Source organism: Amphibalanus amphitrite, unplaced genomic scaffold, assembly GCF_019059575.1.
Source record: "Amphibalanus amphitrite isolate SeventyFive unplaced genomic scaffold, NRLGWU_Aamphi_draft 000394F_arrow, whole genome shotgun sequence".
NCBI classification, from domain to species: Eukaryota; Metazoa; Arthropoda; class Thecostraca; order Balanomorpha; family Balanidae; genus Amphibalanus; species Amphibalanus amphitrite.
In genome coordinates, this window is record NW_024881888.1 from 63,356 (window position 1) to 81,265 (window position 17,910).

At 46.1% G+C, this 17,910-nt stretch overlaps 3 protein-coding genes across 4 annotated transcripts; all 3 read right to left on the reverse strand.

Annotated features, from left to right (window-relative positions):
• Positions 1-1,874: 1,874 nt before the first annotated feature.
• On the reverse strand, positions 1,875-3,411 carry LOC122390396 (cuticle protein AM1159-like). Its single transcript, XM_043383299.1, has 2 exons — positions 3,370-3,411; positions 1,875-2,758 (listed from the first exon to the last, which is right to left on the reverse strand). The coding sequence occupies exons 1-2, from the start codon at positions 3,376-3,378 to the stop codon at positions 2,354-2,356; spliced, it is 414 nt and encodes a 137-aa protein (XP_043239234.1). The 5' UTR covers positions 3,379-3,411; the 3' UTR covers positions 1,875-2,353.
• A 1,912-nt stretch (positions 3,412-5,323) lies between these two features.
• On the reverse strand, positions 5,324-6,326 carry LOC122390398 (larval cuticle protein 65Ag1-like). The gene is made up of 2 exons (XM_043383302.1): positions 6,287-6,326; positions 5,324-5,904 (listed from the first exon to the last, which is right to left on the reverse strand). The coding sequence occupies exons 1-2, from the start codon at positions 6,293-6,295 to the stop codon at positions 5,482-5,484; spliced, it is 432 nt and encodes a 143-aa protein (XP_043239237.1). The 5' UTR covers positions 6,296-6,326; the 3' UTR covers positions 5,324-5,481.
• Positions 6,327-8,297: 1,971 nt separating this feature from the next.
• LOC122390401 (larval cuticle protein 1-like) lies at positions 8,298-17,832 on the reverse strand. 2 transcript variants are annotated; one of them, XM_043383307.1, is made up of 3 exons: positions 16,764-17,832; positions 16,015-16,128; positions 8,298-8,617 (listed from the first exon to the last, which is right to left on the reverse strand). In XM_043383307.1, exons 1-3 carry the CDS (start codon positions 16,770-16,772, stop codon positions 8,369-8,371), a joined length of 372 nt encoding a protein of 123 aa, XP_043239242.1. In that variant the 5' UTR covers positions 16,773-17,832; the 3' UTR covers positions 8,298-8,368. The 2 variants fall into 2 exon arrangements, with proteins under 2 accessions (XP_043239242.1, XP_043239241.1); XM_043383306.1 differs by lacking the exons at positions 16,015-16,128; positions 16,764-17,832 and adding an exon at positions 9,143-9,185 and having other exon boundaries at positions 8,298-8,740.
• Positions 17,833-17,910: the final 78 nt, after the last annotated feature.

Here is a 17,910-nt window from a genome sequence, read left to right on the forward strand (position 1 = left end):
AAGGGGCAGAAGAAGCTGAGGTTAAGGGCGAGTGGTGTTAATAATTAAACGTGTCAATACTATTAGCCATTTTACGCCCTAAACAAACGAAAAAATACACTTTGGTGTTTGTATGGAAGTTTTCATGGGTTGCATTTCAGTCAGATTTTATAGGCTTTGAGTATTTTTGTATATCCCAGTATACATGTCACTGCGCATGCGCGATGACCTTCACGGCTGAAATTCGTATTCGTTTATTAGGGCTTTTCCAACAGAGTGGCTATTACGGCCCAGTCAGTACATGTAAATATCACATTGCTAAAAAAAAAAAACTATGCTAAAAAACACATAGGTACACACATATATCGGCACAAACATGCAAAGAATAAAAGAGTATAAGTCAATCAATGCTGCACTTTAAAATGCTCCATCAGCTGTCGCCTTGAGGCGGTCGCCGCCACCTCCCGCGGCAAGCCGTTCCAAGCTGCGGCAGCTCGGTAGGGAAACTGCCGCCTGGCCACCGCCAGGCGAACTCGGGGCAACTCGATCACCGCCGGGCCCGCGGCGACGGCGCGCGTTGCCCTCTCGGAGACGGAAGCGCGTGAGGGAAACATAGCTCGCAACGACTCGGGGGCAGCGGCGACGAACAGAGCACGGTGCACATTGAGCGCATCACGACGCGCGATCATCTCCCGCACGCTGGGCCAGCCGAGCGCGGCGAGAGCAGGGGTCACGTGGTCATATTTGCGGAGGCCGGAGACCAACCGTGCCGCAAAATGCACCACCTTCTGCAGTCGATCCAGGCAGGTTTTGGATGCACCACCCCAGACTGATGAACAGTACTGGAGGTGGGGAAGGACGTGGGCTTGGACAAGGATTTTGAGGATGTCAGGAGAGAGGTGGTGACGAATTTTGAAGAGTGACACGAGGATTGCATTGGTTCGCCGAATGATGGAGGATATGTGTGGGATATGTGTGGCTCCCAGCTCAGGGTTTGGTCAAGGAGAACACCCAGCACTTTGATATTTTTCGCTGGCCGAATATCTACGTCGTTTACTGTGAGGACAAAGTCCTTCATTTTATCAACAGAATTTTGCGTCCCAAGAAGAGTGAAACATGTTTTTTCTCCATTCATTTTCAAACTGTTCAAGCTAAACCAGTTATGAAGGTGTTGGATGTTCTCCTCAGCCCGGGACTTCAGCACTTGGATGTCATCGGGCTTGGAGGGTGCTGAGTCCAGGATTTGGGTGTCATCCGCGTAGGATATGAGGCGGCCATGGGGGAGGAAAGAGGTTAGGTCGTTGACGAAGGTGAGGAAGAGGATGGGGCCCACTATGGACCCCTGGGGGACGCCGTGGGAGAGTGGGAGTGCCGTCGAGGAGCGGACAAGTTGGGAACGGCCAGAGAGGTAGCTGCTGAACCAGCGGGATGAGATGCCATACCACTCGAGCTTGTTCAGAAGCAACGAGTGATCGACACTGTCGAATGCCTTGCTCAGGTCTACTGACGTCACCGCCGCAACGTGGCCGCCATCGACCCTGCGAGCCGCCCATTCGACAATGTCGAGTATGGCATCTATGGTCGAGTATGGCAAATGTCGAGTATGGAAATGTCACCAATCTGGTCATTATTGGCACCAAAGCTCTCAGCCAAAAAAGTTTCGTTGCTCTCCATTCATGGGCGAATTGGCGGGACTCAAGAGGTTAACGGCCAAGGATTGGTAAAAATGTTTACGGGCACCTATAAGGTCAACGGGTAAGGTCAAGGATCGAGTCAATCCGGTGAACCGGGCGTGGGCAAGGTCGGGTGGTGGATCCGTGGTGTCACTTGCAGCAAGGATAGCTTAGCATGATGTGTAGGTACCCGGGCTCTAAGCCACCCATCCATCGATTTGGACTACCCATCTAAAAAAATGTTGACTGATTGGTCTCAATAAATGACGCGTCGGTCAGTGCATGCGCTTATCACTTGCCTGCGGTTCAAATTATACGTATTGCTGTTCATATATTTCCCTATTTCTTGTTGGTGGTCAGGCCATTCATACCTATCAAAGATTTTCCACCATTTGCGACATTCCTTATCAGAAGCAGTCAGCCACCGCCACAACGCTGGATGACATGGTGTAAGATGACCCGCAGTAAGAAATCATCTAGTGCTCGCTAAAGACATGTATTGTGGGTACATAATATTTACATCGCATCAACTTCATAGTTCGATGGCCCAGTGCACTCAACGCGCCCAGAAGGAGGTTCATCTCTGCAAGAGAAGCATCTGTAGTATATTCAGATAATATCCAGTTCTGAGAGGCGTATGTGGCCTTGTGACATTCTGAGTGAGCCCACCCAAAAGCTGAAGAGGAGGGTCCAACATATGTTTAGATGAGGCCCACAGGTGCAGTAAAAAGGCGCTGGGTGCCACGCACTGGTGTGGGGTCCACAACAGGGGCGTTCGGCGCCTCGGGAGCCACCGGGATGGCGTCGCCTTGCGGCTGGAAACCCTTCTCGTCGGCCACCCAGTCGATGGTGATGGTCTGACCCTCAGGGGTCTGGAAGCTGTACGATCCCTGCATGACGACAGCGATTTCCTCTCCGATTTGTTTGGGCTGTCCGGCCACGTCCTGCTGGATCGGGTCGGTGGTCTCGAAACCGTACTGGAACGAGCCGTCCTCGTTCATGGTTGACTCCATGCGCAGGATGCCGGCATCCTCGAGCGTCTTGTACTGGGGCTCCAGGTCCTGGGGCCGGGCGGCCGCCAGCACCACCAGAGAAGCCAGCAGGAACTGCAATACAGATTGATGTTTGGTTTTGTGTTAGATTTAACGAAGTTTGGCTAAGGCCACACATTGGTATTGTCAGCGATCTAATGAGAGAAACATTTCTACTGGCTGTATAATCTCGAGTTGACCACATCGATATTTCCATTAATCCAGCGTAACTCGAAGGCCAGTCCAATCGCTTGAGATTTGAACTATGAGGCGTAGTGCTATTTTGGGGTGTCTTACTGGCATGCAAAATACACTCATGCACCTATGGGTCAAAAATAGTGTTCGCATTTATTATTATTATTATTATTATTATTATTATTATTATTTTTATTATTATTATTATAATTATTATTATTATTATTATTATTATTATTATGCAAAGCTACTTCTATGGAAGTGGCTATAGAAGTAGAAAAACGATTTTGATCCTGATGACATCTATAAACATTTATTGTACTACCTGCTGATGTAGAACGCTAATATTACCTTTGCTTATAATAAGTTGTGCACTGTGCGGCTATACCATAAACGGATGTTTCGCTAGGCAGTCACACTATGCCATGCCAATACCAATTACCGTTCTAAGACGTATCTGATACGCTGGAGTTTTTACATATACAACTCACCAGCTTCATTGTCGAGTCTGCGGATCAAATAATTACTGACAACTGCAGAGGCTCTCTCAGGCTTTTATACCGCACCAAAGCCAGCGGCATGTCAGGGTGACCAATCCGCAAAAATGGGACATCGAAAACCTGTTTTCGCGTGATTTTCTTACTCAGCACATGAGTTTATTATTTGCCATGGCATTTTCAACTATCTTGGAACTCGATGTCGTGATATTATTAGAAACACAGTTTTTGCCAGTGTAGGTATACATTTCTTGTCGCATCGGTGGTCGATCAGCGGATATGTTCATCACGTGCCGTGATCGCGTGCATCATGAGCGTGCGGCTCAGGTGAGATAATCGTGCATACTGCATATGTTGCGCTGCATACTTCCAGCATTCAGAGCACACACCACTTGTATCACTAATTGCGACTTATCTGATCGGCAGAATTCAGCCATTGTCACAGCGCTGTATAATAGAAGTGACACGTAGGGTTCAGTTAACTATCGGCCAATTTATGTGATCTCTGTCGTGGCCAAGTTATGTGAGCGGGTGGTTTGTACACAGCTGATGGCGATTCTTGGCATCTAACAATGCACACAATGCAGTTTCCGGCGAGGCCAGTGAGTGAGATGGCGCTGCTCAACGCTCGCAACCGACAACATCGATCAAGATAGATGACGTCATGGCATGATCGAGACATTTTGACAGCTGAAACGTCCATGGCACTTGGCAGTGGCGAACGTGGCCGCCTCTTGTGCATGCTGGAAGGGCACGGCGCGCGGCGCAAGAGGTTCACATCCCATTGCTGCGAGGACGTAGACTGACTGTGCGGGCGGGTCATACGCGCTGAACGTTAGATGCGGTATGGTCCAGGGCTCTATTTTGTGTCCGCTGCTGTTCATCCTCTTCATGCACGACGTACCACCCCACATCCATCATTGTAGGATCGTAATGTGTGTACGCTGACGACACCCAATTCCTAATGATGCTTGAAGCCTTAAAAGCACGGGTTACAATCCTTCTTAGTTCTTACCGTGCACAGCACTTACAGGGTCCACTTAAAATCGTCAAAAATCTAACCCAATTAAAACAAAGATGGTCATTTTTAGGTCGCCGAGCCACAACACCAATTAATTCAGAGCATTCCGTCAAATTCGGAAATGATGATTTTCTTTTCCAATGAAATCGTCAGTGCCGTGGTTTTCAGTGACCAGCACTTGTCACGGAGCTGTTACTTTAGTGCAGTCGTCCAGCGATGCTACCGGATGCTGATGAATCTTCGCGAAGCAAGCACGAACTGGCAAGATGTGTCAGGCGACCGTTCGTTGACAGCCTCGTCTCTCTCTCCGGCCTCCGCACTCCTTACTGTAAAGCAGTGCGGGAGGGAACTCATGAGGGCACACTCCTTTGACCTCTTGACTTAGAGGGTGCGGGCGGCTCGCCCGCCTGAGCAGTTCATCGGAATAAGGCCCTGCCCCACCCGGAGTAGACCAGTGCCACGCGCTTCAGAATAGTTAGTTGGGACGCGATACCGATTGTTAAGCCCGTGAAAATATGATCAAACACCTCTGCGCTGTACCTCCATGACCGTACCTCGCTCACGGTCAGTCCTGTTTCGGTAGATTTTTCCGGCAATTCATCTTTTTCCTCCATTATCCATATATCATTGCTCTGGACTGCGAATAGCTGATGTCCAAACTATTCGTTTCTTCAATGGTGTGTGTGTGTTTTTTTTTTTTCATTATCAATGCTCGTTTCTATGTCTCTTATAGCAGAATATTTTTTTTTGTTTTCTGGCGTAGGTGGCAAGTCATGTTGAATTATCCAGCCTCTAAATACGCGTAGCACCGTTTGTATTTTGTAGATGGACATGGAGATTGGGGAACGTGAAGGCTGCATGGGTTTTCGACTAGTGATCTGCAAGGTGGTGATCAACTGCACGAATGTATAGTTATAAATCCAAGCAATGCATGCAAACATGTATTGTACATAAAATCCACTCCGCAGCCTACTCTGTTCTTGCGGACCACATGTGCACGAAGATGATAGTTGCCTTTTGGAACAGCTTTACCATACGGGAAACTGAGCCTGCCCAAAGGCCTATGATGACGGTCTTATTTCAGATTAGATCAGGGACGAGGGTGCCCCGGGCGAGGCCAGAACGACTGGCTCGATAGGTGTCAGAGCGCCGAAAGCGGCGGCCTGCGCGGCGGCGTTCGGATCCTCAGGAGCCACCGGGATGGCGTCGCCCTGCGGCTGGAAGCCCTTCTCGTCGGCCACCCAGTTGATGGTGATGGTCTGACCCTCAGGAGTCTGGAAGCTGTACGATCCCTGCATGACGACAGCGATTTCCTCTCCGATTTGTTTGGGTTGTCCTGCCACGTCCTGCTGGATCGGGTCGGTGGTCTCGAAGCCGTACTGGAACGAGCCGTCCTCGTTCATGGTTGACTCCATGCGCAGGATGCCGGCATCCTCGAGCGTCTTGTACTGGGGCTCCAGGTCCTGGGGCCGGGCGGCCGCCAGCACCACCAGAGAAGCCAGCAGGAACTGCAATACAGATTGATGTTCAGCTTTGCATTTGACTTACATAGTCAAGTTTATCTAACTAAAGAAACACATCACACATGAATGCTATTTTCAGTCGAAGCGCGGTGACGTATCAGCATTGCAATGTATAACCTAATGCCGGCCTGCTATTGCAATCTTATGCAAAGTTTTGCTTCTTAAGTAGCAATTTCGCTAATAATCTTTTGTAACTTAAATGTGACGGATGCAATGTAATGCATGCGTGATGTAATGCAATGCGTGGCGGTGCATTTATATAACAAGCGGTTATTTCACAAAGTAGTCACAATGCCATGACAAAATCAATGACCAGTCGAAGCGGGCGTCTAATACACCGGAATGACATAGAGGAGTTGTAACTCACCAGTTTCATTGTCGAGTCTGCGGATCAGGTAATAACTGACGGCTGCAGAGACTCCCTGAGCCCTTTTATACCGCACCAAAGCCTGCGGCATGTCAGAATGGCCAATCCGCAAAAATGGGACATCGAAAACCTGTTTCTGCGTGATTTACCCATTCTGCATATGGCTTTATCCGGCATGGAAGCTATGTTCATACTCCATGTTGTGATTGCAGTAGCAATGCGATTATGGTTACATCGAAACCCAGCCCAGTACGTGTTAAAGCTAAACATTAGCTTTGCTAAGTGGGACTTTAAAGTAATCTTACATACTTTTACTCAGGTTGATAAATTAATTGCACACCTACTTTTTCAGAAGCTGTAAAGTATAACATTTAAAGCTTTGCTGCTTTGATATGATCATAAAAGTGTAGTATTTACATTTTGTACTGTTATATTAACATGCATGTTAGCACATTTTCTATTTTTCGGTCACCTTTCGCAGAAATTCAACAAGTTATTGTTTTGCCACAAAGTAAAAGTATGCATTAGCCTCATTCTATTCATGTATGCATTATTCTTAGTCTCAGAAATATCACGTAGTGAAAGTGGTACCTGTGACCCCTGTTTATGCCCCTGAGGTCATTCCAGGTCACGAATGGTATTTAACAGTTTTTCGCGAATAACTTTTGATAGAGGCACGCTAGAGCGATGAAAACGCATTGGTTGTGTTCAGCTCGACTATGCGGATCGACTGATACGCACCATGACCCTTTCGGGTCAGGTCATGACCTTGAGCTGAGGTCAAATTTTCAAATTGACCTATCAAGGTCAAATTATAGTATATTTGATGCGTCTTGACAAGTGGAACACGATGCAGGTAAAAGCAATCTCGTGCAATGCCTGAGTCAAAAGTTATTGCAGAAAACTGTTTCCGAAAAAAATCGGCTATTTTAGCAGTTTTTGCCCCCTGCAGGCAAAACCGTTGATATGAGGTCAAATCTGAGAATAAGCTCAGAAAGGGCGTTAATAGGGCTACCGAATGCGCTCTTCCGCAGCGCTGTAGCTCTATTGTTTCTAGAGTTATGCGCTGACTTCTTGGAAATTGTCCACATTCGACCTGAAAATCGGCGAAATTTTGCCTGCAATGACCTCTGGCGACCTGACCTTTGACCTGACCAATAAAGTGACCGAAGTGTTTTCGTCATTATTTTTGGCGCTCTCTCGAACGCCGTCTTCCGAGTATCGCTACGTGGCCCAGGACCGAGTTAGAAAGGTCAAACCCCCACCCCCCTCAGCATGGCGTGGCAATCCAGGACCCCCAGTGGGGCGCGGGCTAGTAAAATGTTTCGCTTACTTTAAGGTAGTGCTCTTATGCTTCATAGTTTAAGACAAACCTGCCAGGGTATTGTTTTGCACTGCTAACCAATTTCAGGCATTTTGCATTAAAGGGACTGTCCCACCTTTGCATTAGTTCTGAGTTGAGATAGCCAAGTTGGCGGCCAGGTTCAGAAACCACTATATATCCTGACCGCAATATCCTCAGCTTCGTGGTGTTAAAGAAATTCGTTCCCTTCATTTGAAAAGTGGGCCTTAGCTAAGGCCCTATCTCTTAACTATTAACGGCCATTTGATGACGTCATTTGCATTTTGAACGCCTGTCACGCATGTGAAGTTTCACTTGAGTTACGAATAAGCTAATCAAAGACACTTGTTATTGTATGAGCCGCGTCATATTTGAGAGCAAATACCTATATTTGCTGCCAAATTTCCCCCACATTGACATGAAGTAAATCCTTCATTACGTCACAGAACCGATCTAAATGACGTCACGATGAAATATAAAAGTCGCAATATCTCAAAAAGTATACAATGAAAACGCGTAAAAACCTGCAGAATTCGTCACAATATCATGAGTAACATTTCCGAATCCTAAATGGTACTTTTTTGAAGGTGGGATAGTCCCTTTAATGTCATGCCTCTTAGCTCCATACCGTAAAATTGCTTGCTCTCTAACTAAAATTCGTTGTAAATATGAGCTCAAAAACAGTGTATTTTTCATTGTGCAGTCATGGTGACAATATCATCAGGCGCTCTCAGACGCCACTACTTGAACTCCTCTGAAGACAGCACCGGTGCCTGGGCATTGATGCCCTGTGGAATGGCGTCGCCCTGCGGCTGGAAGCCGTTCTCGTCGGCCACCCAGTTGACGGTGATGGTCTGACCGTCAGGAGTCTGGAAGCTGTAGGATCCCTGCATGACGATGCCGATCTCCTCTCCGATTTGTTTGGGCTGTCCGGCCACGTCCTGCTGGATCGGGTCGGTGGTCTCGAAGCCGTACTGGAACGAGCCGTCCTCGCTCTGACTCATTTCCATACGCAGGATGCCGGCCTCCTCGAGAGTCTTGAACTGGGGACGGTTTTCCTGGAACTCCTGTGGCTGGGCGGCGGCCAGAGCCACCAGAGCGCAGACCACCAGCTGTCGGCGGAGAAGACAGAATCAGAGGAGGACATCTCCTTGAAGAAGATGAGTTCAGACGGTTTGGACATCTGCTTAGAGAAGACAAATTATTGGTGAAAGTGTGAAGGGAAAATGATGGTTGGCAAGGCGATCAGTGGGAGATCAAAATGGGACGAGGCTTGGTGGAAGACTGGTCAAAGTAATGCTAGGACGTGCCCTGGCTAGGACAATACGGAAGACCAAGACAAGGCAAGGAGATGAGGCTGTGATGGCCACCGGGTCAAAGGGAGACGTGGTCGTGGGGGCTGGAGAACTGTGGTCATTACTGAGGGCGACAGGAACAGAAGCGAAACAGGAGCTCAGTCGTAAAAGTAAAGAATAGATCAGCTCGAATATTGTATGTTTTTATGACCCACTCACCAGTTTCATATTGTCTTGTTGGTTGTAACGAGTGAACTATCCCTCTGCGCTTCTCGCTGCACTTTTATACCTACGCTGATCCTATAGTTTTTGTCTAAATGTTTATGCTCGCTGATAATCCTTGCCTGTTGCTATGTCAACCATCTCCCGTTAGAACGTCGCGGCATATATTGACAGATGCGTCCACTGCGTCTCGTAGCGGTAAATCCGGATTAGTGCGATGGTTGCGGGTACACTTTATATCTTCCAGCATATCCTTGATAGCTGATGTTGTAATGCAATCCCCAGAATCGCACTTGGGCTCCCAGCGTCGCAAGAAATGTATAAGTTGCTTGGAATAAGTCTCAAGTAAAAACAATAACAGCGCCATAAAAAGCATAAGGAACATGTTACTTCTAAAATAGAAGGTAAAGCCTAGGGCTTGTACAGAGGTAACAATAGCATAAAGCGAACATGCAAACTGCTGAATCCCTTGTCGTTTTTTCTCTATGATTCGTTTTTATCAAGTCCCGTCTTTAAGCTAACTCAGCCAAGTTATGCCGGCAGCGTCTGTGCTTCCCTGTGATGCTTTACCAAACAGTAGCACTATCTAATTAACTTACCACCAACTAATCCCAGATAAGCCCAAATCTTAATACAGCAAGCTTCTAAAAAAACAAGTTTCAGAGCTCATTTATCTGCCACAGTGGATAAGCTTAGCCTTTTACAAGGATCAGTTTAGTAGAACGCGCCCTTTCAAGCCATGCATCCTTGCTGACGCTCATTTTTATACAGAGCGGTGTGTTAGGGTCGGCCCCGTCATTACCTTTGACAACCACTGATCCTTGTTAGTTGAGTATATTCCTCATCTAATCTGGCAATTCAGAAGCTAAATTGTCATCCCTGACAAGACGCATCGGTGTATAAAATTTTGTGCACATACACATTACACAGCTTGTATAGTTATTTCTCGTACATTCGCCGGTATAGTATGATGTGGAAGCGTATGACACACATTCCCAATACATGCTTAAAAACAGGACTTAACCGTATATGTGTCTGACGCACTGTGCGATATCGTGAGCTCTCCAGATTAAAGGGACCCTCCCACCTTAACATTAGATTTGAGTTGAGATAGCCAAAATGGGGTCCCTGGCTCACAATTACCGGTTTCGGCACTCACAACATCGAGAAATGCCTTCAATCGGAAATATTGAATTTCAAAATTGCAGCATTTTGATTCAGAGGGGCTAATGCATAGGAATACCCCTCTGAATGTGTGACGTCAGCGCAGATATCTAACGATTTTTAAATGTTTGACTAAAACGTTTTGTAGCACGCGGTGGTATATGCTGCTTTGCGCGCAACAAATGCCGCACTTTCAAATAAAGTCGCTAGGAACAGCGGACATCCCAAAAGTAAACAAAAGTAAAAGTCTAATATCTTGAAAACCGGTGAATATTTTTCGATGAAATTTGGTAGATATTTGTTTTTGTTCTTTCTGAACCGAGCGACATCACTTTCATGCCAATTCATTAACTTTTTTGAAGGTGGGAGGGTCCCTTTAATCAAGTGTTGATACCTGCCTGAAACTGTTGACTATTTGTGAAGCTCCGAAACTATCGGCTACCTTGCGGTATTGGCGTGGCACCGTCTTGCTGGAACCATTGGCTCTTAAGCGTTTCCGGATCTCTGCTCATCATGATACTGCAGAACCCTCCAAAACGTCGCCAGAGCCACCCGATATCGCTGACCATTGACAGTCTGAGTAGCGCATCTCTCACACGAGTGGTGTTCGCAGTGAGCCTTTGATTGGGTTTATGGCCGCCGCTGTGTTCTTTGAATTGCGTGAACCTATTGTCAACATTTCCTCGAGCCAGAAACTTGTCAATGATGTGAAAAATTTTGTTTCAAAATGGTGCTCTCTTTGCCCTAAAGTGTTTGCGGATCTTCCATTGTGTCGAACCGTCCGACTTAGTCTGCGAAAGCATAATTTCACGAGTTTTCCTTTTACTTCCTAAGACCACGGCTTCATTTTTAAAGGGACTATCCCACCTTCAAAAAAGTACCGTTTAGGATTCGGAAATGTTACTCATGATATTTTGACGAATTCTGCAAGTTTTTACGCGTTTTCATCGTATACTTTTTGAGATATTGTGACTTTCATATTTCATCGTGACGTCATTTATATCGAATCTGTGACGTAATGAAGTATTTACTTCATGTCAATGTGAGGGGAAATTTGGCAGCAAATATATTTGCTCTCAAATATGACGCGGCTCATACAATAACAAGAGTGTCTCTGATTGGCTTATTCGTAAATCAAGTGATACTTCACTTGAATGTATGACAGGCGTTCAAAAGGCAAATGAGTAATGACGTCATCAAATGGCCGTTAATAGTTAAGAGATAGGGCCTTAGCTAAGGCCCACTTTTCAAATGAAGGGAACGAATTTCTTTAACACCACGAAACTGAGGATATTGCGACCAGGATATATAGTGGTTTCTGAACCTGGCCGCCAACTTGGCTATCTCAACTCAGAACTAATGCAAAGGTGGGACAGTCCCTTTAACCCGGCAGTTGCTGGGGTATTTCGCCACCCACCGTTTGCTGGGGGGGGGGGCGTTAAACGCCCCCAGCCGATAACTCGAGAACCAATAGGCGCAGCGAAACGCACGAGGCGGCAAACGAAAGAACGCGACGAGACGCTTCAGATGAGTACTTTAAAGTTGAATTTTGAGGTCACAGGTCAGGTCAAGGTCAGGTCAAACACCTGAAATCGGGCTTTCAGTAGCATGGACTTCAGGACTTCGCAATGGGCGCCTCTCGTCATAAACTCTGTCAAAACAGTGCACAATCCATCATATAAGGCCTACAAGAGTGTCAGCTCCATGCAGGGGTCAGTCAAGCATAGGTCAGGGTCAAGGTCAGGTCAACCGGGCAGGCACATATCCCCGAAAATAAAAACTGATATTCGCAGCCTGTGACACATGTTTTATGGGTAATTTAGGGCGTAGAACACGATGGTGACATTCATTTTATCATATGTGTACGTGTTTGGCTAAAAAAGTTCAATTTAAGAAATTCATGTATCATGGTCGTGAAGTAGTCACGAGAAATTGCCAAGATTCAGTTCAAGATTTTGGAAAATGCGGAACGATAATCAATAATCGAAGATAGCCATTTTATTATCCATGGTATTGGCAGTCTAATGGCGTTTACGGCATGTCTATATGTCTATTTTGTGATTTTATATTATTTTTTGAACATATGCCGTTTTTGGTCGAAAACTCAGAAATCATGACGTCACTAAAACCTCGATATCTCAAAAATTTTCCGGCCGATTTTTTTGAAACTTTGTCACAATAAACTTCAATCAATTTCCTACAGGTACACAAAATTTGGCGCGCCTGCGGCGCGCCGTTTTTATGCTATGGCCCGGCGAAAAAAGTGGGGGCGTTTAACGCCCCCCCCCCAGCAACTCGCGGGTTAACCCGCGCCCTGCTGGGGGGGTGTTTGAACACCCCCCTTGTGGTTTTTCGCAAATATCTCAAAAACGGCGGCGCCGAGCGCCGCCGTTTTTGGTACACCTTATCGTACATCAATTCTACACATGTTGTGAAAATTTCAGACCAAGGTCATTCAAGGTCAGGTCACCAGGTCACTTGAAGTGACCTCACCTCATAAAAAGTTTCAATGTCTGTCATAGCTACACCGAGTGACCGATCGCTTTGAAACTTTCAGCGATTGCTAAGAGCAATAGCATGTACAAAATTTATATCTCAGAATTTTGATATCGATGACCTAAGGTCAGGTCAATTTTGCGGCCTCCCCATTAGGCCTAAGGTCAATGGGAGAAAATTGAAATGCGCCTCTTTTGGACAAAATACATTATAAACACTCCCAAACACCGAATTACAAGTGTTTTAGACACACTGAACATGAAAATGGTGTCCGTGACCCTTGTTTATGCCCTGAGGTCATCTTAGGTCACGAATGGTATCTAACAGTTTTTCGCAAATAACTTTTGATAGAGGCATGCTAGAGCGATGAAAACGCCTTAGATGTGTTCAGCTTGACGATACGGATCGACTGATATGCAACATGACCCTTTCCGGTCAGGACATGACCTTGACCTGAGGTCAAATTTTCAAGTTGACCTTTCAAGGTCAAGTTATAGTTCATTCGATGCGTCTTGACGAGAGGAACACAATGCCGGTAAAAGTAAGCTCGTACAAGGCTTGGGTCAAAAGTTATTGCAGAAAACTGTTTCCGAAAAAATCGGCTATTTTTGCAATTTTTGCCCCCTGCAGGCAAAACCGCTGACGTTAGGTCAAATCTGAGAGAATTATTCAGAAAGGACTTTAACCCTCGCCCGTATTGGTGTTTTTCCACCCGCGAACGTATAAGGGGGGGGGGGGTCCGTTGGACCCCCCCTTGCCATTTCGCCCCTGATCGAGCTAGAGCTTCGCGGAAAAAACGAGCGTGTTGCCCGTGACGAGAGGAAGCCGATGATACCTAATTTTAAGGTCCTAGGTCATTGGTTGACCTTGCAGGTCAGGTCAATGACCCAAAAGTCGGGAAAATCGGGACCTGTTAGAACGTCGTAAAGTGTGGCTGCTATGGGGTTTTTCGGGGCGCCGATCACGAATATCATGTTAGTTTTGATCACAGATGATGTCTTTATGCATTTAGTCCAGGTCGGGTCAGGTCAGGTCAGGTCAACCAGTAGGGGTCCTGCCGGGTATTCCTGGTAGGTGTCAACCGCCTCTGACAGCTTCGTAACATGTTACGAAGGTACCAAAATTACTTTGTAAACGTTCATATGGTTACTAAATTCGAATTCAGCTCCAAATACTGGCCTAGAAACATGTAAAACTCGAAAAGTGAACCGAGGTCACCAAAGGTCAATGACCTGACCTGACCTTCAGGTGACCTTGACACCCACCCTAATGCATGGGGGCAACATCATATCACATGTTTGAACGCTTGAAACCACGAAAAGACTGCAAACGCGCGGCTAATGCGAGCCGACATACGCCGAATCGCGATTCCGGCCAAACATGGTCTCGAAAAGTAGGTCACAGGTCAAAGGTCATTGGGGTCAGGGTCATAAAATTTTCAGGGTAGGTGTAAAATTGATCAACGCGAGGGTACTGAAAGTTTCGTCGCGATCGGCCGCTTTTTACGCGAGTTATTCGCGAAAAACCATGGGGGGGGTCCGTTCGACCCCCCCCCCCCCTATACGGGCGAGGGTTAATAGGGCTATCGAATGCGATTTTCCGCGGCGCTGTAGCTCTATTGGTTCTCGAGTTATGCGTTGGCTTCTTCGAGATTTTCGATATTCGACCTGGAAATCGGCGAAATTTTGCCTTCAATGACCTCTGGTGACCTGACCTTTGACCTGACCAAAAAATTGACCGAAGTGATTTCGTCATTATTTTTGACGCTCTTTCGAACGCCGCCTACCGCGTATCGCTACGTGGCCCAGGAGCCGAGTTACAAGGGGGGGGATGTTCAAACACCCCCCCCCCCCAGCAGGGCGTGGAAATCCACGAACCCCAGCCGGGCGCGGGTTAAAGGGACCCTCCCACCTTAACATTAGATTTGAGTTGAGATAGCCAGAATGGGGTCCCTGGCTCACAATTACCGGTTTCGGCACTCACAACATCGAGAAATGCCTTAAATCGGAAATATTGAATTTCAAAATTGCAGCATTTTGATTCAGAGGGGCTAATGCATAGGAATACCCCTCTGAATGTGTGACGTCAGCGCAGATATCTAACGATTTTTAAATGTTTGACTAAAACGTTTTGTAGCACGCGGTGGTATATGCTGCTTTGCGCGCAACAAATGCCGCACTTTCAAATAAAGTCGCTAGGAACAGCGGACATCCCAAAAAGTAAACAAAAGTAAAAGTCTAATATCTTGAAAACCGGTGAATATTTTTCTATGAAATTTGGTAGATATTTGTTTTTGCACTTTCTGAACCGAGCGACATCACTTTCATGCCAATTCATTAACTTTTTTGAAGGTGGGAGGGTCCCTTTAAGCCCAACAACCATGGTATCATATAAATCTACTAAAAATACTCCGTTTTTTCCACGTGCATTGATTTTGCTTAAATGTTGTTAGGGTCCTCTATTCGCAAAAGAAATCCGTCTAACTTTTTTGAGAAGCCCGGTATGTATAATATAAGAGGGATATCAGGCATTGTCAAACACATGTGGCGACCATGAGCCTTTAATTTTGTTACGCCAGGCTGTTCTTGCAAACATGACTGTGACGCATATAAAACTGATCGTCAGTCAAATATTGTATGTATGTATGTATGTATGTATGTATTTACGATCATGGGCGATCCACACATGGCATGGCGATTACTGCCCTCTATTGCTTTGCTTCCTCGTGAACCCATTCAAACACTCGCCAATGTTCCTATTTCTAAACACCGTACAGATTGCTGCTGATATATATTGCATGCATTTCTATGTACATACACACAGCATACAAGTGACCGCGAGCGCATTATGACATAAAGACTGAGGACATTCGGGTGTGGGTCGCCGGGTGGCCGGATGGAGGCCTCTGGGCGGTGGCTGAACGGTTGGTGTCACGGACGTCAGATCTCACCCAGGGATCCAGGGGATGGTCTGGTACTCGGTTCTGTATGGACTTAGACTGACGGAGCCACCGGGATGGCATCGCCCTCCGGCTGGTAACCCTTCTCGTCGGCCACCCAGTTGATGGTGATGGTCTGACCCTCAGGAGTCTGGAAGCTGTACGATCCCTGCATGGCGATTCCAACTTCCTCTCCAATTTGTTTGGGCTGTCCGGCCACGTCCTGCTGGATCGGGTCGGTGGTCTCAAAGCCGTACTGGAACGAGCCGTCCTCGTTCATGGTCGAGTCCATGCGCAGGATGCCGGCATCTTCCAGGGTCTTGAACTGGGGCTCCAGGTCCTGGGGCCGGGCGGCCGCCAGCACCACCAGAGAAGCCAGCAGGAACTGCAAATGAACAAAGTAAAGATTATCATTCTATTTTTAACAAGAGCAAGCAATTCAGGGGCATCTCTGCATATACCTGCAAGAAGGATTATGATGTATGAATGCAGAGGCAGTGGCGTACCAGTAATAAAAAGCGACGATTGATGGCACAATCTCTTTAACAATATATTATTTATTATGGTTGGCAACACATGCAGTCGCACCCAGAAAAGGCCGACGACCGCCGGCGTACTGCCTCACTATGTTTAATGGCTGATGCAGAATTAAAGGCCTTTTTTATTTTTCCCTGATCCTTACCATTTCAGTTACGTTATGATAAATTAACTCCGACTCAAGATTTGTCAACAACATTTAATAACTGATCGTTAGGATATATGTAATGTGCTGCCAATTTTCCCTCAAGTGAAGGCGGATTAGGCATTGAGGTATTGCTAAATTGAGCTGACTTCCGTTATTTTGGACTTCACTGGTTTTTAATTGACATATATCTATTCCTATTCTTAAGTGATGCTTTGGACTAAAATTGAAATATCACAAAAGCAGAAAATGAAGATAACAAATGATGTTGGTGAAAGCACCGACAAGACAGCAAATATGTAGACACACACTAGCGAATGAAGAACAAGACAACTTACGAATTTCATGGTGGTGATTTCCGCGATTCGATGATCACTGATGATAGAAGAGACCACTGGTGGACTTTTATACTCGGCAGGGACGACGAGCCTAATCCGGCGGCATGGAATAGCGCAAGGAGCCAGTTTTGCGGTGCTTTATCATTGTGATGATAGCATTGGTTCTGGTCTTCTGGCAGCGAGCCAGCAGTGCTCCGATGCTGCTCACTGTCGTTTAAGAATCGATGCGTGGAAGTTTGGCAGTAAGAATAATGAGTCATGCAGTTAGTAAGCCATATTAAGGATTCCAAGATCAGGCTTCTCTTCCATATACCTACCGTCACATTGAAGTGTCATGATAACAGTTAAATGTGTTATGCTAACATCTAATAGGCGATGTGGTGGTCTGTGATTTGACAAATCCCAGCGCGCGTATATACTCGATCATAATCAACAGCATGAAGTCGAATAAAATGTAAAACGAACATTGAAATTGTTTTGCACGATATTTATTGTCCTGTTGGCACCTTAGGTTGATCATGTTTTTGGTGAGTGGTATCATTTTCCTGTTTCCATTTTTATCGAGTAAAAGAATGTCATTTTATAAAAGATTATTCAGAAATTATGAACCGTGAGAGGCTTGAAAAAAATAACTAAGCTTTGTCAACACATGACATCGGAGGTCAAGCTCGTCCTGGATTTAACTTCACGAATGCTTATCAATGTTTTGCTTTTTTGCACTTTATAGATTAAGGTAGATGCGAAAAATATGACAGCCGCGCAGGATAGTAATAAGTCTCCTCGATCCTCGATCCCAGGCGATAGTTAGGCTGATTGTAGAAACCTTTATACGTGGAAGACATGTAGTGCTAATGTATCTAATAAGTGCTACCTGGACTGGCTTTGTCACAATCCTTTTTACTCTTAACAGGCAATTCACCTCTGGGATAGATGTGTAATGTGTATATTATAATAAATATTCATGACTTGCCTCAAAGCTTTCAGCCGGGTTTATCCAACATCCGTCTATGCACGCTTCTAAATCCGAGTCCAATGGTTTTAGAGCTATGAAGCTGTAATTTACTTGCGTGACGGTAGTTAAAGTCTTGGATTAGGAGCCGCTGAGTCTGAGATGCACAGTGATCGGGCCCAATGGGTGGGAGACGGA